The 27,035-nt window shown below is 41.6% G+C and overlaps 1 protein-coding gene across 1 annotated transcript in view; it reads left to right on the top strand.

The window, feature by feature from the left end:
- LOC117517273 (platelet-derived growth factor receptor beta-like) overlaps positions 1-27,035 on the top strand; it is a 153,734-nt gene that overhangs the window by 91,179 nt on the left and 35,520 nt on the right. The window contains exons 6-15 of the mRNA XM_034178225.1: positions 2,977-3,107; positions 3,487-3,568; positions 5,943-6,017; positions 6,090-6,273; positions 20,289-20,404; positions 20,559-20,670; positions 21,887-21,992; positions 22,273-22,381; positions 22,453-22,547; positions 22,685-22,817. Of these exons, the coding sequence (XP_034034116.1) occupies positions 2,977-3,107; positions 3,487-3,568; positions 5,943-6,017; positions 6,090-6,273; positions 20,289-20,404; positions 20,559-20,670; positions 21,887-21,992; positions 22,273-22,381; positions 22,453-22,547; positions 22,685-22,817 (1,143 nt within the window). The remainder of the gene's footprint in view (positions 1-2,976; positions 3,108-3,486; positions 3,569-5,942; positions 6,018-6,089; positions 6,274-20,288; positions 20,405-20,558; positions 20,671-21,886; positions 21,993-22,272; positions 22,382-22,452; positions 22,548-22,684; positions 22,818-27,035) is intronic.

The raw sequence follows: 27,035 nt of genomic DNA, 5'->3' as shown, positions 1-27,035 counted from the left end.
ACTAATTTCCAGAAAGTTATCAACAAATAACTAACTTGAAGCCTACATTCCACTTTCTTTAAGTCAGTGTTTCTTTCAAAAACCCACAGCCAAGTGTACACTGCGTACAGCGGAGAGAAAAAAAAGAAGAAGCAGTACTTAAACACTAAGCTATTTTCAGTGAACCGTCTTTTGACCAGAAAGTTATGTGTTGCTCTCAAAATCTACAGGTTTTGAATTTGAGCACAGCAAGCCATGAGCAGAAGCAGCAGGATGAGTGGAGTCTTCACACTTGACATGGTTGCTAGGTAGAATTTCAAATGGGCCCCTCCCCTCCCTTACAGAAACGTGAGACAAAAAGTTAACTCTGCTTAACATGATCATTGCACCGAAAATTTCAGTTGAATAGTGCAATCAACTAATTTAGTTTAGTAATGAGAATGCTTTTTTACAAAACGCGAAAGAATAATTAATGATAACTCAGAAATTTAAGTTAAAACAAAATCTGGGTTAAGAGTGCAGTTGGTTCTCGGTCCAGTGAGGTATCGGCATCAATTTGATCAGCTAGTGCTTAGCTTAGGTTCATGTGTCATACATCACAATGACAAAGTGAGGAGCCTTGGGGTCATTTTTGATCCTACTCCTTTGATCTCCACATTAGAGACATTATGAGGACTGCTTTCTTCCGTTTGCGAAATACAGCGAAGATTCGTCCCATCCTATGACTGATACTGAGACTTTGATTCATGCATTTGTCTCTTCTAGATTGGACTACTGTAATGCTGTATTTTCTGGTTCACCACTGTCCAGCATTAGGGCTCTCAAATTGGTTCAAAATGCTGCTGCCAGAGTTTTGACACGAAGCAGAAAGTTTGACCACATTTCACCCATTTAGGTGTCCCTGCACTGGCTTCCAGTTGCTGCAAGATCAGATTTTAAGGTTCTGTTATTAGTTTATAAAATTGTTCATGGTCTTGCAACTCCCTGTCTGGCTGACCTGGTAAGGCCCTGTGTATCAGCTCGGGCCCTGCATTCTCAGGGTGCAGGACTTCTGTGTGTTCCCAGGGTGAATAAAAAGTCCGCCGGTCACAGAGCTTTCTCCTCCCGTGTCCCAGCTCTGTGGAATGATCTCCCGGCACACATACGGCAGTCGGATACTGTGGACACTTTTAAATCATGTTTAAAGACTCATTTGTTTTCCTTGTTTTATCATTAATGTTATGATGCATTTTTATTCTTGTATTCTTTTATGGTTTTGTCTTTTTATTGTTTTTAATTTTTGAATTCAGTTTTATTCTGCTTTTGTTATGCTGTGTGAAGCACCTTGAGGCAGTCTCATCGAGAATTGGTGCTATATAAAATTAAAAGACATTTGAAATTTTGATAATGACAAATCTGTTCATAATGACAAAAGAAACTACCCAAATGACCCCGATCAAAAGTTTACATACCCTGGTGATTTTGGCCTGATAACATGCACACAAGTTGACTCAAACAGGTTTGAATGGCTAACCATTCAGGTAACCATCCTCACCTATGATCTGTTTGGTTGTAATCTGTGTGTGTGTGTGTGTGTGTGTGTGTGTGTGTGTGTGTGTGTGTGTGTGTGTGTGTGTGTGTGTGTGTGTGTGTGTGTGTGTGTGTGTGTGTGTGTGTGTGTGTGTGTGTGTGTGTAAAAGGTCAGTGAGTTTCTGGGCTCCTGACAGACCCTTGCATCTTTCATCCAGTGCTGCACTGACGTTTCTGGTATCTGAGTCATAGCGAAAGCAAAATAATTGTCAAAGAAAAGGTAACTGAACTGCATAAACAGGAAAAGAGATATAAAAAGATATCCAAGGGACTGAGAATGAGAATCCAATCAGCAGTGTTCAAACCTAATCAAAAAGTGGAAAATGAGGAATTCTGTTGGAACCAAACCATGGCTAGGTAAACCAACAAAAACCTCAGCAACAGCTGCCAGGAAAATTGTTGGGGATGCAAAGAAAAAACCGCAAATAACTTCAGCTGAAATACAGGACTCTGAGAAAAAGCTGTGTGGCTGTTTCAAGATGCACCATAAGGAGGCACTTGAAGAAAAACAGGCTGCATGGTTGAGTCACCAAAAGAAAGCCACTATGTATATACCAAAATGTATCTGCTTCCAATCCACCAAACAACACAGAGAACAAAGTCATTTGGAGTGATGAGTCTAAAATTGAACTTTTTGGCCACAACCATAAATGCTACATTTGGAGAGGAGTCAACAAGGCCTATGATGAAAGGTACACCATTCCTACTGTGCAGCACAAAGGTGGATCGCTCGCTGATGTTTTGGGGATGTGTGAGCTACAAAGGTACAAGAAACTTGGTCACAGTTGATGGTAGGATGAATGCAGCATGTTAACAGAAAATACTGGGGGAAAATTTGCACTCATCAGCCTGGAAGCGGTGCATGGGACATACTTGGATGTTCTAACATTACAACCATCCAAAACACAAGGCCAAGTCGACCTGTCATTGGCTACAGCAGAATAAAGTGGAGGTTCTGGAGTGGCCATCTCAGTCTCCTGACCTCAGCATCATTGAGCCACTCTGGGGAGATCTCAAACATGCAGTTCATGTAAGACAGCCCATGAAGTTACAGGAACTGGAGGCTTTTTGTCAAGAAGAACGGACAGCTTTTCCATCAGAGAAAATAAAGAGCCTCATCCATAACTACCACAAAAGACTCCAAGCTGTCATTGATGTTAAAGGGGGCAACACAGTATGAAGAACAGCGGGGTGTAAACTTTTGATCAGGGTCACGCTGGAGATTATGAGTTCTTGACCCTAGGGGAGCAAGTGGGATGAGTCAAAAGCACAACACAATGCAAAGTGAACCACAACACACTGAAGCTTCATCAACCAGAGTTGAATGTCACGCTGATATCTGAGGGTTGTCACTCCCTCAGTTACATCTTCTAGGCTCTAAAAACCCTAAAGCAGCTCATTATGTCTGTCTGTGTCTGTCCCTGTCAGTCCCTAAAGCCATGGAGGTCGAGCTGACGGCAACCGAAAGTGTTTTACGGCAGGGTGAAAATTTGACTGTTAACTGCACCGTCAAAGACATCGAGATGGTCTTTTTCTCCTGGAACTTTCCCCGCAGACAGGTACCTTTCTGTCTTTATATCGGTCTGTCTGTCTGTGCTGTTTCTGTCAGTAAACTATTGGTTTTGTATCAGAGCCACGCAGTCGGAAGGTCTTGGTTTGATGCCGACTCACTCTTGGCTGCTTCCTGTCAGTGTTGGTTTCCTGACAAAATAAAATGCACATTTGCTTCATTGTTCTGTCACTTCAGCTTTAAATGCTCCAGCAAATTCAAGTGATTTCTGCTGAGAAACACTAAAAAGACTGTAGTGATTAATGAAGCCTGTAGGGGAACTATCATGGCTCTAGCAATTTTTTTCATTTGTAAACAATGACAATGTGAGTTTAGTTTTTTTTTTTAAGAGGAATGTTCCATTAATTTGATGGTTTGTGTTGGTCCAGGATTTCGAGCCGCTGACGGAGTTTCTTCCCGGTCGAATCCGATCCTTCATTAAAATTTCTCCTGCAACACTTGCAGACTCGGGTAGGTAACTGACTTGACTTGTTTAAATTGATAAAGGATGAGAACAGTCTGTCAGGGTGACCTCAGCGAACAACAGAACAAAGATCTTTTTGTCACCGTAGCAACACATCAGGATAACAGGAAAATAGTTCCTTACCTGCTGTGTTTGAAAGACAGAAAAGTTGATGAGGCTCATGAAGGAAAAAAGTCAAGAGACTGAAGCCTTGGACCAGAAAGCTGTTTCACATATGCACAGGATGTGGTGGACCTGAGCCACAGGGTGCGTGGACTCCGTTATGGTGTTTCAGGGTTTCATAGTCGGCTTTATTGTCAATTTTTCACATGTACTAGACATACAAGGAATCAAAATTTCGTTTCTCACTTTCCCTCGGTGATGACAAGACAAGACATTTCGACAATAAGGACAAGTATTTAGTATTTACAGTGTAGTGTCTGAGGTAATAGTAAAAGTGGAAAGTGCAGTAGTGCAACCATTCAGTATTTGTTGCAGCAGCAGATTTTTGTTAAGACACTGTGTAAGTTGTGTGATGGTGATAAAGTGAATCAGTGCAGGACATTGTCATAGGCAACAGATATTGTGTTGTATACAGTGAACTGTGTATTATACAGTGTATTATATATGTGAACTGGGAGGGGTCTAGGGTGGGGGGAGGATGGATTTGATGTGTGACATGCACATCCTAGGTGTGTCATACACCACACTGACAAAGTGAGGAATCTTGGGGTAATTTTTGATCCTTCGTTGTCCTTTGACCTCCACATTAGAGATATTACGAGGACTGCTTTCTTCCAACTGTGAAATATAATGAAAATTCGTCCCATCCTGTCTGTGGCTGATGCTGAGACCCTGATCCATGCGTTTTTCTCTTCTAGATTGGGCTACTGTAATGTTCTATTTTCTGGTTTACCACAGTCCAGCATTAGGGCTCTCCAATTGGTTCAAAATGCTGCAGCCAGACATTTGACACGAAGCAGAAAGTTCAACCACATTACACCCATTTTGGCGTCTCTTCACTGGCGTCCTATCCCAGTGAGAACAGATGTTAAGGTTCTGCTACTAGCCTGTAAAATTGTTCATGGACTGGCACCTCCCTACTGAGCTGACCTAATTAAACCCCACATACCGGCCTGGGCTATTAGTAAACGGAGCGTGCCGTGGCCTCAGCTTTATCTAAATTCTGGGTCTTTTAGTAAAGTTTAGGGCTAGTGGCTGGCGATCACCTTAGTATTTCTTCTGTTTTTCTTGTTGTTTAATGCTGACAAATTATACTGTATTTCTTGTCTTTCTGATGCCTGATTCTGTTTTTTCTCTCTGTTTAAGGTGCAGCACCATCCAGAGATGGGTGTGGTATTTGTGCTGGAGACCCTCCTGTCCTGTGCACCAACAGCATTTCCTGTATATTTGTTTTGTGAATTGTTCTGTAATTTGTGTCTGTAGCATGGCCCAAGCAGAGGGTCACCCCTTTGAGTCTGGTCTGCTTGAGGTTTCTTCCTCAGAGGGAGTTTTTTAAGATAAGATAAGACTTTATTCATCTCACAGTGGAGAAATTCACACCACTTTTTCCTTACCACTGTTGCTCTGGGGGTTGGTAAGGTCAGACCTTACTTGTGTGAAGCACTTTAAGGGAACTTTGTTATGATTTGGTACTATATAAATGAAATAAATTTAAATTATCCTGACAAAATAAATATTTTACCATTCAGAAAATTTGCTGTAATTTTGCAATATGTCACAGAAATAAATGCACTTCATTCATTCATTCATTTTTGAGACTTGCTAACTCCAATCAAGGGTCACGGGGGCATGGAGTTCCGGAGCCTCGCCCAGCAGTCACAGTGTGGAGGCGTGGTTCACCCTGGACAGGGCGCCAATCTGTCACGTACAGACAGACAGACACATTCACACCTGCAGTCAGTTTAGCGTCAGTAGGTCACCGAACCTGCATGTGTTTGGAAGAGGGACGAAGTGGGAGCACCTGCAGAGAACCCACGTGAACACGGCGAGGACATACAGACTCCACACAGAAAGCACCAGGACTATCCCAGAACCTTTTTGCTGTGAGGCAGCAGTGCCACCACAAATTTACTTTACATTGGCTGGATTTGATTGACAAATAAATTTGGTCAAATTCTTTCAAAAATCAAAACTAACTACAACTTTGAACTCTGTCCTCATTGGAACAGGTAGAAAGTAAAGTTCACACACTGTCAGACTTTAATCATCGGACTCAGTGAGTCCAACCACCTCAACTGCACCACCGATAGGTCCCACACCTGACCTGACCTAAACCGACCTGACCTGACCTAATCAACCTGACCTGACCTGAACCATCCTGACCTGACCTATCTTTTAATGAGCTCTGCATTTCTCCAGGTGTGTATGAATGTGCTGTACAGGAAACAGTGCAAGAACAGACTGAGAAGAAAAACATCACTGTCAGGGTACTCGGTGAGTCTCCACCCACCTGAGCTAAACTCCACCCACACCCAACTCTTGACTAACTCTGTCTGTCTTTGATAGAGCGAGGTTATATCCACCTTCATCACTTGGCTGCCACAAATATTTCATCTTTACTCCATCAGACAGTTGTCTTGAGTCTGAACATTGATGCTCACCCAGCCCCCACCATCATCTGGACCAAGAACAACCAGACTGTTGCTATGGAAACTAGTACTGTCACCACCACACACCTAAAGGACAGCAGGTGGGTTAATTTTCAGAACTGTTCTTCTACTTTATCACAGTCATCATCAGTATCATCTGATGCTGTGCATTCCCACATCCGCCACACTATAAAACCTCACCAGGTCCTGGAAGGCAACCACCCAGGCAGACAACCAAAACCATCCCCACATTTCCAAACTTAACTTCTATGTACTAGTAGAAGACCAGCCTGTAGACCCCGTGACCAAACTCAGTTAACAAAGGTTTGAAAGCGGCTCTGGGTTCACTGATAGATTTTGACCATTTCTTGCTTGGTGTCATCTTCAAACTTCGGGGCATTTTTGGGAGGGGGCAACAAAGGTCAAACAAGGGTCAGAATTTAAAATTGTCCCATTTGTGTCAATATGCACATCAAATTACTTGATTACTCATAACGATTCCAAAAATATATAGAGTGTTATGCATCTGAACTCAAATTAGGACACTATTGCCTGAAATATTAAAAGGTCACTGAACTTTTGAAAGCATGAAAATTTGGAAAGAACAGTTAACCTTGTTGATATTTGTGACTAACCACATGTTTTCCTGCATGAGAAATTCAAGTACTTTTGCAAAACATAAATGATAAGCTTGACCTTGTCATTTCAAAATGGCTATCATTATTTGTACAAAAATGCAAGAATTCAATTTATTTAGTTTCTATAGCATCAAATCACAACAAAGTTGCCTCAAGGTTACAAATGATCTTCTTATGGCCTCGGACAGTGGACTCATCTCTGTGCTTGTTCTGTTAGACCTCAGTGCTGCTTTTGATACTGTTGACCATAAAATGTTATTACAGAGATTAGAGCATGCCATAGGTATTAAAGGCACTGCGCTGCGGTGGTTTGAATCATATTTGTCTAATAGATTACAATTTGTTCATGTAAATGGGGAATCTTCTTCACAGACTAAAGTTAATTATGGAGTTCCACAAGGTTCTGTGCTAGGACCAATTTTATTCACTTTATACATGCTTCCCTTAGGCAGTATTATTAGACGGTATTGCTTAAATTTTCATTGTTACGCAGATGATACCCAGCTTTATCTATCCATGAAGCCAGAGGACACACACCAATTAGCTAAACTGCAGGATTGTCTTACAGACATAAAGACATGGATGACCTCTAATTTCCTGCTTTTAAACTCAGATAAAACTGAAGTTATTGTACTTGGCCCCACAAATCTTAGAAACATGGTGTCTAACCAGATCCTTACTCTGGATGGCATTACCCTGACCTCTAGCAATACTGTGAGAAATCTTGGAGTCATTTTTGATCAGGATATGTCATTCAAAGCGCATATTAAACAAATATGTAGGACTGCTTTTTTGCACTTACGCAATATCTCTAAAATCAGAAAGGTCTTGTCTCAGAGTGATGCTGAAAAACTAATTCATGCATTTATTTCCTCTAGGCTGGACTATTGTAATTCATTATTATCAGGTTGTCCTAAAAGTTCCCTAAAAAGCCTTCAGTTAATTCAAAATGCTGCAGCTAGAGTACTGACGAGGACTAGAAGGAGAGAGCATATCTCACCCATATTGGCCTCTCTTCATTGGCTTCCTGTTAATTCTAGAATAGAATTTAAAATTATTCTTCTTACTTATAAGGTTTTGAATAATCAGGTCCCATCTTATCTTAGGGACCTCGTAGTACCATATCACCCCAATAGAGCGCTTCGCTCTCAGACTGCAGGCTTACTTGTAGTTCCTAGGGTTTGTAAGAGTAGAATGGGAGGCAGAGCCTTCAGCTTTCAGGCTCCTCTCCTGTGGAACCAGCTCCCAATTCAGATCAGGGAGACAGACACCCTCTCTACTTTTAAGATTAGGCTTAAAACTTTCCTTTTTGCTAAAGCTTATAGTTAGGGCTGGATCAGGTGACCCTAAACCATCCCTTAGTTATGCTGCTATAGACGTAGACTGCTGGGGGGTTCCCATGATGCACTGTTTCTTTCTCTTTTTGCTCTGTATGCACCACTTTGCATTTAATCATTAGTGATCGATCTCTGCTCCCCTCCACAGCATGTCTTTTTCCTGGTTCTCTCCCTCAGCCCCAACCAGTCCCAGCAGAAGACTGCCCCTCCCTGAGCCTGGTTCTGCTGGAGGTTTCTTCCTGTTAAAAGGGAGTTTTTCCTTCCCACTGTAGCCAAGTGCTTGCTCACAGGGGGTCGTTTTGACCGTTGGGGTTTTACATAATTATTGTATGGCCTTGCCTTACAATATAAAGCGCCTTGGGGCAACTGTTTGTTGTGATTTGGCGCTATATAAAAAATTGATTGATTGATTGATTGAAGGTGCTTCACACAAGTAAGGTCTAACCTTACTAACCCCCAGAGCAAGAACACAGGAGACATTGTTAAGAAAAAAACTCCCTCTGATGATTTGAGGAAGAAACCTCAAGCAGACCAGATTCAAAGGGGTGACCCTCTGCTTGGGCCATGATACCATAAAGGTTTATAACACATAACACAATACAACAACAATTGACGAGAGTCCATGCAGGGGTCCAGTCCACCATTGGGGGGGTGGGGGATTGGTGTCATTGAGCCAATCGTTGGATCTGTTCCTACAGTGGAGTCTGTCCTGCGTCCGCCACAAAAATCATCTAATACAGCATGTAGATTCAGCTGCATTCTGGACAGAGAGCAAAAGAAAACAGAATCAGTCAGCCATAAAAACTACACTTAATGTATAATTTGTCAGCATTAATCAACAAGAAAAACAAAAGAAATACTAAGGTGATCGCCGGCCACTAGCCCTAAGCTTCACTAAAAGACCCAGTATTTAAAGTTGAGACAGTGGCCCTCTCCATTTACTAATAAAATTAATTTAAAAGGGCAAAAAGCATAGTAACATACTATACCAGTATGCTAGCCATACGAAAGGGAAAATAAGTGCATCTTAAGTCTGGACTTGAAAGTCTCCACAGAATCTGACTGTTTTATTGATGCAGGGAGATCATTCCACAGAACAGGGGCATGATAAGAGAAAGCTCTGTGACCTGCAGACTTCTTATTCACCCTAGGGACACAAAGTAGTCCTGCACCCTGAGAACGCAAACCCGGGCCGGTACGTAGGGTTTAATTAGGTCAGCTAGGTAGGGAGGTGCCAGTCCATGAACAGCAGGGGGCCTAAGACGGACCCCTGTGGAACCCCAAATTTCATGTCACTAAGATTAGAGGTAGTGTTACTGTACAAAACAGTGAGAATGACTAGTCAGGTATGACGTCAACCATGCAAGGGCACTCCCAGTAATCCCAGTAATTTTCCAGCCTATCGAGTAGAATATGATGATCCACGGTATCAAACGCAGCACTGAGATCTAACAGCACCAGAACCATAGTGGTGTCTGAATCCACTACGGAAGAATTAAGTGTCAAACACACCTTGGATTATCACATCCTGCTTTTCAGTGTCATGTCCATCAGAGGCAAAGTCAGAATCACTGTCAGAAGCACAAGTTTCTGAATCTGTGTCAGATTCTGCAGTGTCAATTGTTCCAACACTAAGCAGACGTTCAGGGAGTGCTGGTTTGGAATAACGTAATGACCAACATTTGTCCTCATGTAATTTCCATCCATGCTGCAGTGGTGATGGTGGAGCATCTGGTGTGATGTCGTTCAGCATGATGAATGCCTGGTAGTCGGCTCTAGTTACCTTAAGTGTGTGTTAGTCTTTGGAGGAATCCACTGAGTAGATTTTCTTTTCATTGCTTCCCACGTTTTGGCTTGTGCTTCAGCGAGTGTCTTGCTTCCTTTGTCCTTATATACGTATGTATTTTATAGTAAATTGCTCTCTGTCTTGCAGAGTTTGGTCTGTTGCTGGAAGACTTTCACTGAGTCCTTTCAGTAACTCAAGTGCCTCTGGACATTTCTTGGCACTATCAAATGTGGCTTGCTTGCCATGGCACATTTGACATTTCTATATGTTGTTATTTATGTCCACTCAGCCATCGTCGGCCCCAGGGGGTTAAACCTTTAGATCTTCAGAAAATGTATGTATAAAGAGAAACTGCATGAACTACACAAGTTTTTTTTATTTTCTAATAACAAGTTTATTCAATGAGGAGAAAAAAATGTCAAAGTATTGTTGTGTCATAACTTAATTTTTGTTCAGCCTTTGTGACCTGTCTTCATGAAGTTAGATACAAAAATTTTGCAATTGGCCCTATCCTGCAATGATAAAGAATCCTTAAAAAAATTACTGGATCTGGATCGCGTTCCGGATCATTACTTCTTAGTTAGGCCAAGATACACCCCTGGTAAAAATTTAATTGAAATCCGTTGAGGATTTTTTGAGTAATCCTGCTAACAATCCAACCAACCAACCAGCCAACAAACAAACGGACGCGATCGAAAACATAACCTCCTTGGCGGAGGTAAAAATAATACATGCCACCCACAGGATTCAAACCTGCACTTTACTGATTGCCAGCCTGAAATGTGACCACTGAGCTCCCATCGCTGGCCTATAAACTGTGCGGGAACAAGCCTGAAATCAACAAAGAGATGGACATATTAAAAAAATAAATAAATCCACACACAGCATTCTACTGAATCACTCTTATCAAGTATGATCCATCTGTTCTTCTGTAGATGACCCCTGGTCATCATATATATAATATATATATATATATACAACCCCTGGCAAGAATTATGGAATCACCGGCCTCGGAGGATGTTCATTCAGTTGTTTAATTTTGTAGAAAAAAAGCAGATCACAGACATGACACAAAACTAAAGTCATTTCAAATGGCAACTTTCTGGCTTTAAGAACACTGTAAGAAATCAAGAAAAAAGATTGTGGCAGTCAGTAACGGTTACTTTTTTAGACCAAGCAGAGGAAAAAAATATGGAATCACTCAATTCTGAGGAAAAAATTATGGAATCACCCTGTAAATTTTCATCCCCAAAACTAACACCTGCATCATATCAGATCTGCTCGTTAGTCTGCATCTTAAAAGGAGTGAACACACCTTGGAGAGCTGTTGCACCAAGTGGACTGACATGAATCATGGCTCCAACACGAGAGATGTCAGTTGAAACAAAGGAGAGGATTATCAAACTCTTAAAAGAGGGTAAATCATCACGCAATGTTGCAAAAGATGTTGGTTGTTCACAGTCAGTTGTGTCTAAACTCTGGACCAAATACAAACAACATGGGAAGGTTGTTAAAGGCAAACATACTGGTAGACCAAGGAAGACATCAAAGCGTCAAGACAGAAAACGTAAAGCAATATGTCTCAAAAATCTAAAAATGTACAACAAAACAAATGAGGAACGAATGGGAGGAAACTGGAGTCAACGTCTGTGACCGAACTGTAAGAAACCGCCTAAAGGAAATGGGATTTACATACAGAAAAGCTAAATGAAAGCCATCATTAACACCTAAACAGAAAAAAAACAAGGTTACAATGGGCTAAGGAAAAGCAATTGTGGACTGTGGATGACTGGATGAAAGTCATATTCGGTGATGAATCTCGAATCTGCATTGGGCAAGGTGATGATGCTGGAACTTTTGTTTGGTGTCGTTCCAATGAGATTTATAAAGATGACTGCCTGAAGAGAACATGTAAATTTCCACAGTCATTGATGATATGGGGCTGCATGTCAGGTAAAGGCACTGGGGAGATGGCTGTCATTACATCATCAATAAATGCACAAGTTTATGTTGATATTTTGGACAATTGAAAGGATGTTTGGGGATGATGAATCATTTTTCAAGATGATAATGCATCTTGCCATAGAGCAAAAACTGCAAAAACATTCCTTGCAAAAAGACACATAGGGTCAATGTCAATGAGCAGATCTGATTTGATGCAGGTGTTAATTTGGGGGATGAAAATTTACACGGTGATTCCATAATTTTTTCCTCAGAATTGAGTGATTCCATATTTTTTTGCTCTGCTTGGTCTAAAAAAGTAACCGTTACTGACTGCCACAATCTTTTTTTCTTGATTTCTTATAGTGTTTCTTAAAGCCAGAAAGTTGCCATTTGAAATGACTTTAGTTGTGTGTCATGTCTGTGATCTGCTTTTTTTCTACAAAATTAAACAACTGAATGAACATCCTCTGAGGCCGGTGATTCCATAATTTTTGCCAGGGGTTGTATGTATATATATATATATATATATATATATATATATATATATATAACAAAAATATAAACGCAACACTTTTGGTTTTGCTCCCATTTTGTATGAGATGAACTCAAAGATCTAAAACTTTTTCCACATACACAATATCACCATTTCCCTCAAATATTGTTCACAAACCAGTCTAAATCTGTGATAGTGAGCACTTCTCCTTTGCTGAGATAATCCATCCCACCTCACAGGTGTGCCATACCAAGATGCTGATTAGACACCATGATTAGTGCACAGGTGTGCCTTAGACTGCCCACAATAAAAGGCCACTCTGAAAGGTGCAGTTTTATCACACAGCACAATGCCACAGATGTCGCAAGATTTGAGGGAGCGTGCAGTTGGCATGCTGACAGCAGGAATGTCAACCAGAGCTGTTGCTCGTGTATTGAATGTTCATTTCTCTACCACAAGCCGTCTCCAAAGGCGTTTCAGAGAATTTGGCAGTACATCCAACCAGCCTCACAACCGCAGACCACGTGTAACCACACCAGCCCAGGACCTCCACATCCAGCATGTTCACCTCCAAGATCGTCTGAGACCAGCCACTCGGACAGCTGCTGAAACAATCGGTTTGCATAACCAAAGAATTTCTGCACAAACTGTCAGAAACTGTCTCAGGGAAGCTCATCTGCATGCTCGTCGTCCTCATCGGGGTCTCGACCTGACTCCAGTTCGTCGTCGTAACCGACTTGAGTGGGCAAATGCTCACATTCGCTGGCGTTTGGCACGTTGGAGAGGTGCTCTCTTCACGGATGATGCAAAGGAGATGTGTTGCACTGCATGAGGCAAATGGTGGTCACACCAGATACTGACTGGTATCCCCCCCCCAATAAAACAAAACTGCACCTTTCAGAGTGGCCTTTTATTGTGGGCAGTCTAAGGCACACCTGTGCACTAATCATGGTGTCTAATCAGCATCTTGATATGGCACACCTGTGAGGTGGGATGGATTATCTCAGCAAAGGAGAAGTGCTCACTATCACAGATTTAGACTGGTTTGTGAACAATATTTGAGGGAAATGGTGATATTGTGTATGTGGAAAAAGTTTTAGATCTTTGAGTTCATCTTATACAAAATGGGAGCAAAACCAAAAGTGTTGCATTTATATTTTTGTTGAGTATATATATATGGGTGATTCTTAGACTACGGGCACTTATTATGTCCTTTGATCATATTGTATGAAAAACAGAAAAAAGGGGAAATTTCACACTTTTTGTAGTTATCTTTACAATGAAAGTGTGTTAAGAAATTTGTTCTACAACCCCTGGCAAAAATTATGGAATCACCGGCCTCAGAGGATGTTCATTCAGTTGTTTAATTTTGTAGAAAAAAAGCAGATCACAGACATGACACAAAACTAAAGTCATTTGAAATGGCAACTTTCTGGCTTTAAGAAACACTATAAGAAATCAGGAAAAATAATTGTGGCAGTCAGTAACGGTTACTTTTTTAGACAAAGCAGAGGGAAAAAATATGGAATCACTCAATTCTGAGGAAAAAATTATGGAATCATGAAAAACAAAAGAACGCTCCAACACATCACTAGTATTTTGTTGCACCACCTCTGGCTTTTATAACAGCTTGCAGTCTCTGAGGCATGGACTTAATGAGTGACAAACAGTACTCTTCATCAATCTGGCTCCAACTTTCTCTGATTGCTGTTGCCAGATCAGCTTTGCAGGTTGGAGCCTTGTCATGGACCATTTTCTTCAACTTCCACCAAAGATTTTCAATTGGATTAAGATCCGGACTATTTGCAGGCCATAACATTGACCCTATGTGTCTTTTTGCAAGAAATGTTTTCACAGTTTTTGCTCTATGGCAAGATGCATTATCATCTTGAAAAATGATTTCATCATCCCCAAACATCCTTTCAACTGATGGGATAAGAAAAGTGTCCAAAATATCAACGTAAACTTGTGCATTTATTGATGATGCAATGACAGCCATCTCCCCAGTGCCTTTACCTGACATGCAGCCCCATATCATCAATGACTGTGGAAATTTACATGTTCTCGTCAGGCAGTCATCTTTATAAATCTCATTGGAACGGCACCAAACAAAAGTTCCAGCATCATCACCTTGCCCAATGCATATTCGAGATTCATCACTGAATATGACTTTCATCCAGTCATCCACAGTCCACGATTGCTTTTTCTTAGCCCATTGTAACCTTGTTTTTTTCTGTTTAGGTGTTAATGATGGCTTTCATTTAGCTTTTCTGTATGTAAATCCCATTTCCTTTAGGCGGTTTCTTACAGTTCGGTCACAGACGTTGACTCCAGTTTCCTCCCATTCGTTCCTCATTTGTTTTGTTGTGCATTTTCGATTTTTGAGACATATTGCTTTAAGTTTTCTGTCTTGACTCTTTGATGTCTTCCTTGGTTTACCAGTATGTTTGCCTTTAACAACCTTCCCATGTTGTTTGTATTTGGTCCAGAGTTTAGACACAGCTGAGTGTGAACAACCAACATCTTTTGCAACATTGCGTGATGATTTACCCTCTTTTAAGAGTTTGATAATCCTCTCCTTTGTTTCAATTGACATCTCTTGTGTTGGAGCCATGATTCATGTCAGTCCACTTGGTGCAACAGCTCTCCAAGGTGTGATCACTCCTTTTTAGGTGCAGACTAACGAGCAGATCTGATATGATGCAGGTGTTAGTTTTGGGGATGAAAATTTACAGGGTGATTCCATAATTTATTCCTCAGAATTGAGTGAGTCCATATTTTTTTCCCTCTGCTTGGTCTAAAAAAGTAACCGTTACTGACTGCCACAATTTTTTTTCCTGATTTCTTCTACTGTTTCTTACACCCAGAAAGTTGCCATTTGAAATGACTTTAGTTTTGTGTCATGTCTGTGATCTGCTTTTTTTCTACAAAATTAAACAACTGAATGAACGTCCTCCGAGGCCGGTGATTCCATAATTATTGCCAGGGGTTGTAGTAGTCTGTGATGACTTTTTCACCTTTTTTCAGCATTATTATATGCAAATATTGCCGTTTTGTGCTTGTCCCACACCCAAACTTTTGATCTTCAGTGATAAAAATGAATGGTAAAGAAACGTTTTTCTAATGTTTTAAAATATCTCTGAATAAAATATCAGTAAAATAATCAAAACATAATTGGGGTATTGAATGTCATACAACTGTTGTGATTTTTTTTAAACAAAATGTAGTTGTCCCACACTATTGCCATAATTTCCACCACAACACTGTAATGTCCCTAAACAGTTTGTATGAAAGATTGTTTGGGTAGTTTCTATGGAGATAAACAGTGACATATATATATATATATATATATATATATATATATATATATATATATATATATATATATATATATATATATGCGCAGCACCAAATTCTGGGCCCTGGGTACTAGCCATATTGAAGACCCCCCCCCCCCCCACACACACACTGTTATATTCTTTTTATTAACGCAAACACCAAATTTCTAATGTGTAGTCAAACCAGGACTAAATCATGTATAGATCTTAGATCACACCTGGGAGTCAGAACCCTTTTTAAAGTTGGGGGAGCAATATTGAGTTGGGGGGTCTGGGGGACCAAATTTCACCATTTTCTAGAAATATGGTGCAATTTGGTGCATTCCTGTGCATTTTAACAGACGGGAATGCACCAAATTGCACCATATTTCTAGAAAATGGTGACATTTGGTCCCCTAAACCCCCAACTCAATATAGCTAGCTTTTAAGCTCCTCTCTTTTCAAAGAATTTGGTTAGCAGCTGCTTTCCCTCATTTAGTTTTCTTTCCCTGTCCTTTTTTCCCTCTTCTTTTTTGAAATCCGGACTTTGATTTTTTAGGAAAGACATATTGTATTTCAGCCTAAACACTAGGGCTGCAACTAACGATTAGTTTAGTTATCAATTCATCGATCGATTATTTTTTAGATTAATCGTTTTGGTTTTTTTTACTTACATGTGAGTTTTGCCATTATTTCTTTAAGTGAGTTATTATTAAAAGGCCTTTGTCACGCAGCATCAACGTTTGAGCTTGTAATAAAGTTATGATGTTATATTCTCATCAAAAACATACCTGGAGTAGTGTTTTGTTTTATTTTGCACATACATACATCACCGACACACAACAAAGAGATCAGGTTTCACCCGATTATGAGCATTTTTAGATGCCTACAGCAACTATCTCAACCACTGACAACATATTACACCAAGAGGCCACAAAAGTATTTTAAAGACCTGACTAAAGTGTAACATGTGATCTTTAAAAACATATTTTCATGAAAAAAGACACAGATGTGCAGTTAACTGCATTTTATTTTTTTCTTGTGTAAAAACACAGCTTAGATGTGGGTTGACCAAAACAAATTGTCATTAAACTTAAATAAAATAGGGGTGAAGTGGAGGTTTAAGAGTCACTAGGTGTTCAGAGGAAACAATTATTTATTTCTATATTTATTTATTTATTTATGTTCATTGTTAGTTGGATTTATCTTTTCTGTTGTGTTTAATCAGGTTCTTTTGTTTCTTTTTCTAAAATTGTATTGTAGCATTACTGGTTATTATTAATATTATTGTTGTTGCTATTATTGCTAATATATAAATAAAAAATAAATTAAAAAAATATTACAATTTGTAATACATTTGACTCTTTTAGCACACAAATGTGCTGACAGCTGCAACAGCTTAATGCTAACTTGAACATTGAAAACGCCATAGACATGCTAATGCGTTAGCATCTGTCCCGTTTTTAAGTTATAAAATACATCTATCAACTGTTTCAGAAGACCATAACAGGTCAGATTAACATAAAAATGTAAATATTACTCACAGACATATGCTCTTTGGGTTTTAGCGGGGAAAAATTAAGATAAAGTGGAATAAAAAATGAATGAATCAAAAAAGCAGCAGATCGAAGCACTCCTTCGATCTGCGAATCATTGCTTCGATTGGTTCAAGGTTCAAAGCAAAGCTGCACTGTAGAAATGGTTGATTTATATGGAAGAAATGAAACATTTGTGGTAAAACAAAGTTATTTAACAACTAATCAATGACTAAATTAGTTGACAACTATTTTAATAATCGATTAAATCGATTAGTTGTTTCAGCTCTACTAAACACCTCTTTCTGTCAGATCCCGTTTGGGATGTGTGTGTGTCAGTGTGCTGCCTGTGCGACTGGGCTAAACCATTGTACAACTGTGCAGGGGTGGAAGGGCCCTCAGAGATCTTTCAATATTATTGTTAGAGCCGAATTATGTTTCGCAACATTTATACATTCATTCTAATTATATTCTTTTACAACATGAATTGTATGAACATTAATGACATGCAACACAAAAATGTATTTAATACCAGTTTTCGTACCCTTTACATACCCTTTAGTACCCTTTATACATAGTACCCTTTATAGTACCCTATAAACATAGTACCCTTTACCCCCCCAGTCCGACGCCCCTGGATATATGTGTGTTTTTATTTATGTCCACTCATTGACATTCTACATATGGAGAATATCTCTGCTTCCTGTCTGTCTTTTCTGCCGTCTTCTCTCCTCGTGACGTGGTCCCTCTTCACTTCTTTAAAGAAGTTTTTTCTACCTTCGGGCAGTCGGTTCTGACTGTTATAAATAGCAGCCTGTCCTCTGGTGTCGTCCCTGTAAGCTTCAAACACACAGTAATACAACCTCTGCTGAAGAAGCCTGGACTTGACATGCACAGTTTTAGAGGATTTCAGCCCAATCTCCAAGCTGTCATTTGTCTCTAAAATTCTGTAGAAAATTGTTTATGCACAACTAAAAACTTTCTTTGATGAACACAACATGATGGAGGTTTTTCAGTCTGGTTTTAAAACATTGCATAGCACAAAACTGCCCTTTTAAAATGTTTTAATGACATTTCAATAGCAAATCATAGAGGCAGCTATGTTGTTCTTGTCCTCCTCGACTTGACCACTGCCTTTGACACTGTAGACCACAGTATTTTCTAAAATTGTCTGCAGCAGCTAGTTTGCATCGGTAGTTGCGTCCTGGACCGACTTAGGTCCTATTTAGCAGACCAGACTATGAGCATTGCTCTTGGGGTTTGTGAATCCTCTTCTGCTCCACTTTTTCACAGGGTCCCACAGGGTTCAGTTTTAGGACCCTTGTGTTTCTCCCTGTGTCTGCTTCCCCTTGGGTCTATCCCCAGAAAACATGGTGTGGATTTTCATTGTTATGCTGATGACAGCCAAATATATGTCCCCCCGAGGAAACGTGCTGCCTTTTCTCTCAACCCTCTGCTGTCATGTCTTGAGGATATTAAAGCCTGGATGGCCCTAAATTTCCTAAAATGTAACCAAGAAAACCGAGGTGATTGTGTTTGGCCCCGGCAGCTCTTGTGTACCCTCCCCTGTTGATTTGGGTCCATTGGCAGTTTATGTGAAGAGTACTGTTACTAATTTAGGTTTTAAGATGGGCAGCAATTTTAAATTGGATCGCCAAATTAGTGCAGTAGTTATGTCTAGTTCCTTTCACCTCAGGCAGCTTGCTCAGGTGAAGCTTTTTCTCACACTTCAGCACTTTGAAACAGTAATCCGTGCCTTCATTGCCTCAGCTGGATTACTGTAATGCACTTTATTTTGGAGTTAGTCAGTCCTCTCTTGCATGTCCCCATTTGGTTCAGAACGCTGCCGCTCGTCTGCTAACTGGGGTATGGCAGAGGGAGCACATTACACCGATCCTAGCCTCCCTCCACTGGCTGCCTGTGCACTTTAGGGTTCATTTTAAGATTCTTTTATTTGTTTTTAAATCTTTAAGTGGCCCCGCCCCACCCTCCCTCTCTGAGCTGCTTCACCCCTTCGCCCCTGCACAGTGCCTCCGCTCAGCTGATCATCTGCTCCTTGAGGTACCGAGGTCCAAGCGAACACACAGAGGGGATCGAGCGTTTTCTGTTGAAGCTCCTAAAGTTTGGACTGATCTACCTGCACATTAGGCCTCTTTACTGTCTGTTTTTAAAACCAATCTTAAAACCCACTTTTATTCACTGGCTTTTAACACGATATGAGACTTTGCTCTGTTTTAGTTGTTTTGCTTGTTTATTGCTGTGTTTATTGTTGTTGGGTTTCTTTGTTGTTTTTATGACCTTCATGTGCAGCACTTTGTTTCAGTTTTGGCTGTTCAAAAGTGCTCTATGACTAGTGTTGAGTTGAGCTTAAGACACTCTTAGGCTTTTTAAAAGTCCCCTTCCCTCCTCTTAACAGTTTTTTAGGAGCTCTCTTAAGGCCTAAGGTGTTTTGCAGACAGCTTTCATCTTACCAAAGGAGAATTCTAAGAAATGTCTAAGAATTCTAGAATAACATTACTAGGAGCTGTTTTTAGCCTTTGGCTGCCTCTTGGATCCGGGCCGGGGTCTACAGGCTGGTCTTCTACTATACCTGTTGCAGCAAGGTCAAATGTGGACATGTTCTTGACTGTCTCCAATTATTGAGGTCCTCAACACTGAGGCAGCTGCTTGCTGCATCATGTCCAGGGGAACACACCATATGGACAAAATGTAGCTGAGGCTCCATCACAGTGATCCTCCTCATGTGAGTCTCATTCAGTCCCCGAGTCACTGCAGTGAAGCAGCACCTCAGGTGTAAAAAATCACATTCAGGTGTTGTGATGAAGATAAAAAGAGCTCAGGAGTAAATGTGCCGGATGACGTGAGCCGTGTTTCATCTGTCAAAGGTTCACTTGCAGTTAGTCACATCCAAGACACCCTGCAGGACAAAGTCAGCAAGCAGAAGAGGCCACTGGTGTCAATCATGTTACCACAAGCTGGAACTGTCGGCTAGACCAGGGCTGGACAAAAAGATACCCACAACAGTTGTGAATTCAATGATTGATTGGCTGGTTGATTGATCCATAGGTATGTGACCTCACTGGTGCTGGTTCGGATCCAGATGGATCAAAGAGGAAGATACATTGTGACCATTTCCAATGATGATGACCTCAAGGAGGCAGTCTTTAACTTGGAGGTCAAAGGTCAGACTGATTTCTCAGTTCAGGGGTTCAGTTGGTGACTAAAATGGTTGACAGGTTAATCTTTCACTCTCTGTGTGTGTGTGTGTGTGTGTGTGTGTGTGTGTGTGTGTGTGTGTGTGTGTGTGTGTGTGTGTGTGTGTGTGCGTGTGTGTAGTGCCCCCTAGGATTACCTCCCTGGCAGAGGTCAGCAGTCAGACTGTGCTGTGTGTCGGTGAAGGAGCCCCGCCTCCGTCCATCAGCTGGTACACCTGTCAGAGCTCACACAGGTAACACACAGTTCAATAATCTGTTTCTACATCACCACAACGAGCAAAGTAGACCAGGTCACAAACCCACGAGCAAGCATGTAGGCAGCAGTGGTCAGGAAGAAGCCTCAAGCAGACCAGACTGAGTGGAGTGACCTCTGACCTTTGGCCAAAATACCAACAAGCCTGTCAGAAGAAACAATTGGGTCCCCCTGACCCAGGTGGAGCTCCAGCCCTGACCTAGAGTGTCCCGTTGTCCAGCAGTACTACTCATCCTGAACCTAAACCCAATCAGAGACAATTTAACCACGGGTTATTCTAAATCCTTAATCCTTTCAATGCCAACAAGCATTAGTGCGCCAGAACCAGATCCAGAGTCCTGTTCAGTCACTCCATGTCATCACTGCAACGATGCATCCACTGCTGACGTCCATCCAGTGATGTGATACGCCCCCCCCAAAGGCTCCGACACTATGAATCTTCTGGTCTACTGCCATGGCCACTCAAATGGCCACTGTGGCTACACCACGCTCAAATGGCCGCTGTGGCTACACCACGCTCAAATGGCCGCTGTGGATACACCACGCTCAAATGGCCACTGTGGCTACACCACGTTCAAATGGCCACTGTGGCCACACCACGCTCTAATGGCCGCTGTGGCTACACCACGTTCAAATGGCCACACCACGTTCAAATGGCCACTGTGGCCACACCACGTTCAAATGGCCGCTGTGGCTACACCACGTTCAAATGGCCACTGTGGCCACACCACGCTCAAATGGCCGCTGTGGCTACACCACGTTCAAATGGCCGCTGTGGCTACACCAAGCTCTAATGGCCGCTGTGGCTACACCACGCTCTAATGGCCGCTGTAGCTACACCACGTTCAAATGGCCGCTGTGGCCACGCCACACTCAAATGGCCGCTGTGGCCACATCACTTTCAAATGGCCTCTGTGGCTACACCACGCTGCTGTGGCGGCTCCACTCTCAAAAGGCTGTCCTGTAAATTTGGTGCAATTTTTCCAGGAGGTCAAACTTCCAAGTGCAAATCCAAAGGACTTTTTCAAGTGAGAGGTTGGAAATCTTCAAATTTTTAAATGTCTAGAACATGTTGTTAAACTGTCATTAATATTTCTACACCAATGTCAAAATGGGTAAAGTTTGTCAAAATGTGTGTGTGCATGTGTCTTGTGCATGTGTGTCTCACATACACGACTCCTTGTTTCCTCCTGAAGGTGTGGTAACTTGATGGGCGGCTGGCAGAACCTGTCAGCTGTGTCGGAGGGCGTGGCATTACATGAGAATATTACTGAGCAGGAGGGAAGGGGCGGACTCGCCCAGGTACAGAGTGACATCATCAGCAGGTTCTGAATAATGGACAGTATCCATGACTGACTGACGATTGACAGCTGTGTGTCTGATGCGAAGGATGATGGACAGCTGTATATCTAACCTGGTATATTATTGATAGATGATTGCTGTGTGTCTGACCTGACAGATGATTGACAGCTGTGTCTTTGACCTGACAGATGATTGACAGCTGTGTGTCTGACCTGACAGATGATTGACAGCTGTGTGTCCAGTGTGACAGATGATTGACAGCTGTGTGTCTGAACTGCAGGTTCGCAGCCAGCTAATTCTGCACACACTCGGATCACTGACCGCCGTTCGCTGTGAGGCGAGAAACTCTGCAGGACGTCGAGCCTGGGACCTGCGCCTGCCGACCAGCTGTACGCAGTAGTACTGCAGTACTGATGTGGCATCTGTGGTGGACTGTACAAACGTCTTCTTTGTCTTTCAGCTCTTGTCTCTCAGCTTGCTGTGCTGTCTGTGGTCTTGGTGCTGGTTGTCATCACTGTCATCTTCCTCACCATCCTCATCATCCTCTGGAAAAAAGTATGTCCAGATAGTGCAGTAATACACTTTGCAGTATTGCAGTAGTGACATTTGCAGTCACAGTCGTCATTCCTGTTTGAAGTTTATGTTGAAGTGATTTCTCTTTTCCTGCAATTTTCTGCTTCCTGCATCCAAAGAAACCTCGTTATGAAGTTCTCTGGAAGGTGATTGAATCAGTGAGTCACGACGGACTGCAGTACAATTACCTGGACCCCACCCACCTGTCATACAACTCTGCATGGGAAGTCCCCAGAGACAACGTGGTCTTGGGTAAGATGAACTGTCTAAACGTGCTCAATCACATTTCAATTGATAAGATAAGAGACTTTCTTGTCATTGGATATTTTTATATATCAGAGGCAGTTGTTATCGTTAGAGGTCCAAATGGGACCGGACTGGTCAGGTGATTGACTCAAATGCTGGGAGCAATGATGAGAACAGGAGTGAACAAAAGCAGATTTATTTACAATAATGTGCAACAAAGGAAATATTGCTGAAGCTGCTAAGGGAGCCTGCCGAGTGAAGACGGGACGTGGTGGAAAGCCAGCAGCTGCAGTGCAAACGGAACCAGGTTTGGAGGTGGAGAACTGGTTGGAATCCAGGGCAAGACAGGACAGGAACCGGAACCAGGTGGCCGCAAACAGAGCCGAGGCTGGAAGAACGTTCTGAGGAGACGAGGAGGCAATGCTGAGTGATTTGCACTCGTAACACTAGAAGTGATAACAACAGAATGTTCAGAGTTTAGCACGGAGGCTCAGTTCAGGAATGTTCACAGTTCAGAAATGTTCAGAGGTCAGAGGTCAGCAATGCAGTTAAGCAGTAGCAAGTCTTATGACGCAGTTCAATTTAGCTGGAACTCGGCTTCAGGATTGACTTGGAAGTTCTTAGTAGTTCTGCTCACAGTTCATACAGTTCTTCGAATAAACAGATGAAGTCACAGACAGGAGCAGAGTGAAAGTAGAATCTCCAGAACTCATAGACAAACAGGAACTTAGCTGACAGGAGCAGAGCAGCTCACTCTGAGGCAGGCTGCAGGTCAACTGTGGCACAGCTGAGCGTTCCTAAAGTGACGTGGTAGTTTGCAGCTAGTGGAATGGAAGCCAGTAGATGTTGCGGCATGGAAGCTGCACAGGAAGGCGTCTGGAAACACCAAAGATCAGAGTACTCTATTACGGGAAATAGCTCATGCTGAGGGCATCTCAGGGAAATCTCTTGGAAGGTTCTCGCATCAGACTCGGGAGCGATCAGGAATGAGGTCCTGCAAGCAAAGATGAGATTCTGGCAGGTCAAGGTAGATTCTGGCAAGGTATGAGCTCAAAGAGCCCAGAGAGCAGACTTTAGTCTACAGTGAAAATCCCCCCAAAGTTTAGCATATGACCAACCTCCTCCCTTTTTATATAAATGAGCTGAGTCCCTGTGTGCTTTGTATACCCTGCATATGTAATAACATATTGAGGCTGACACAGGTTTCAGCATAGAAAAGCAGCCTATTGTTTCTTTGGAATGTGCCAATTAACACTTGAAGGCAGTTTCACTTCGGCACCAACCTCCTCCCTTTGAACTCTCACTGAGCTGAGAGTTCATCCATAAATAGGGGATGCTTTCACACAGACCCCAGATTTTACAGTGTCACAACCAATGCAATCAAGAAGGATCAGCTCTCAGGAGGCCTTCTTAGCAATGCGACAGAGCATGTCAGACTGTGAATCTGATGGTGGAAATGTGGGCAACATTGCATTTCAGAATGAAAACGTCATCACCAACTCTTCAAGTGATGAGGATGTGGCTGCTCTTGCACCAGCAAATCAAAGACGCACCAGGCGACAGGCGGTCAAGTATGCGATTGAGTAGGACAGTTCAAAGACAGAAGCTATATCGGATGAAGAGTTAGACACAAAGCATGGCAACACCCCTAGTAGAGAAATTTTTTTTTTGATGATTTGAGCATAATACCTGGCTCTGCAGAGAAGGCAAAAGATGGCACTGTTTGGTCCCACTGCAACGCTGGAGACTATTCTGTTCATGAAACTCCACAGACAGCGTTCAGTGGATCTGGAGGGCCAACAGAGTTTGCAAAATGCAAAATCACGACTCGCCTTCAAAGCTTCCTGTGTTTACTGGATATCAGCATGGTGTTGACCGTCAGAGACTGCACAGTCCAGGAGGGCCGTAGAACAAACCCCAGCTGGCAGATGAGTGTCTATGAGCTGATGGCATTCCTTACAATCCTTTTCCAAAGAGCTGCCAAGGGCTCCGTTGGTGCCATGTGATTCATGTGGGCCAGTAGATTTGGCAACCCGGATATCAAAGCCATAATGCCCTGTAACTGCTTAATACTTAATACCCATTACTACATTGGATGATTTTTTGAGGATGGCCCAGTGGTTGTTCCAGCAATATCAAAGATTTCGTGTCTGCTACCGACAACTCGCGTGGAATGTCTCAAACCTAAGCCTACTTCCAGGAATCTTATATATGCTACTCTGGAACCACCCCTAAACCCCAACAGTCCAACTGTCAACCCCACTGAGGTCCTTAGTCTGGGTCTCATTAACATAAGATCACTATCCTCCAGTGTTGTATAAAGTACCGGAAAATCACACTTAAGTAAAAGTACAGATGCCCATTTAAAAAATGACTTTGGTAGAAGTTCAAGTCACTGATTGAAATGCTACTGAAGTAAAAGTCTTAAAGTATCTAGTATTTATTGTACTTAAGTATGACAAGTAATGTACAACTAAATGTACTCAAGTATTGAAAGTAAAAGTACAAGTAAATGTTAATAATCAAAAACAGACTGATTTATTTTAAATAAAAGTTTATCTAGGCTTGTAAATGACTGGTAGTATTAGTCAAAATACTGAAAATTGTGCCCATCATACAAAAACACTTCAGAAACAAGGTTTCAAAACCTAAACGAGAGTAGGCTACTCACTAGGTGTTCACAGAAAACAGTTATTTATTTCTATATGTATTTATTTATTTTCATTGTTACATGGTTTTATCTTTTCTGTTGTGTTTTGTTTCATTAGGTTCTTTTTGTCTCTTTCTCTAAAATTGTAACATTATTAGTCTATTATTATTGACTATTATTGTCTATTATGTAGACTATTATTGTTGTTGCTATAATATATGAATAAAAAAAAACAATTTGACTCTTTTACGACAATGAAAGTTAAGCCATTAATTGCAGAGAAAACAAATCAACACAAACATGCTGATGTGAACAGCTTAATGCTAACTTAACATTGAAAACGCCTTAGACATGCTAACGCGTTAGCATCGGTCCCATTTTTAAGTTATAAAATACATCTATCACCTGTTTCAGAAGACCATAACTGGTCGGTTTAACATAAAAATATTAAATATTACTCACAGACATATGCTCTTCGGGGTTTTAGCGGGGAAAAATTAGGATAAAGTAAAATATAGCAATCAATCCACAAATAATAAATCGAAGCACTGCTTCGACCTGTGAATCACTGCTTTGATTGGCTCAAGGTTTAAAGCAAAGCTGCGCTGTAGAAAAGTTGATTACAGACCCGCTGCAGGTCTGTAATAGAGAAATGTTCATTTTGCTGATAAACAAGTGCGCAAGTGCGCAACTGCAAAAAAGCCTATCGGACATGCCTCATGACAAATTAATGGGTTTTTTTTGTAACGAGTAACGGCATGGCGCATAGAAAATGTATCGGAGTAGAAGTATGCAATTAAGGTCGGAAATGTAGTGAAGTAAAAGTGAAAGTAAGCTGAATTTAAAAAACTCAAGTAAAGTACAAAGTGTCCCAAAAAGTACTTAAGTACAGTAGTGAAGTATTTTTACTTCGTTACTATACAACACTGCTATCCTCAAAATCATTGTTAATTAATGATTTAATTATTGATCATCACTTAGATATGATTGGGTTATGTGAAACCTGGCTTGAACGTACAGCTGTCCTCCCCTTAAATGAGGCCTGCTCACCAGCATATCCATGTAGTCACATCCCTCGTAATGTGAAGCAAGGCAGGGGTGTTGCTGTTACTTATAAATCTAGCTTTACTTTATTAGCTGTTGGGGGTCATAAATATAACTCGTTTGAGCATCTGATTCTCCGCTCTGCTCAGGATATTATGCATTGCCAAGTTCAGAAGAATAAAAATCAGCCGTATTACTTTGTCACTGTCTATTGGCCTCCTGGTGTTGTGTAAAAGTGTAATGACACGGACCCACAACAGGGGGCGTAAATGAACGGTCAATGGAAATAACAAGTAACACTTTTAATGTTGTGAAATGTGCACAACGGATACAGATACAATTCAATACTACAGTCAATTATACAGTTGGTGTCGTGTGGGCAGGCTCGAGGATAGGAGACGCCTGTCCAGATAGGAGTCGGGACCCACACGATTTCCACCGCCAACGGATCTGGAACACAACGGAGCCGCCAAGTCCCGAGTCACCAGGTGGCCACCGTCTCCAGCTGTCAGATCGGGTACTGCTGGCAG

This window comes from Thalassophryne amazonica, chromosome 9, assembly GCF_902500255.1.
Source record: "Thalassophryne amazonica chromosome 9, fThaAma1.1, whole genome shotgun sequence".
NCBI lineage: Eukaryota > Metazoa > Chordata > Actinopteri > Batrachoidiformes > Batrachoididae > Thalassophryne > Thalassophryne amazonica.
This window is presented reverse-complemented; position numbering and strand designations above follow the sequence as displayed.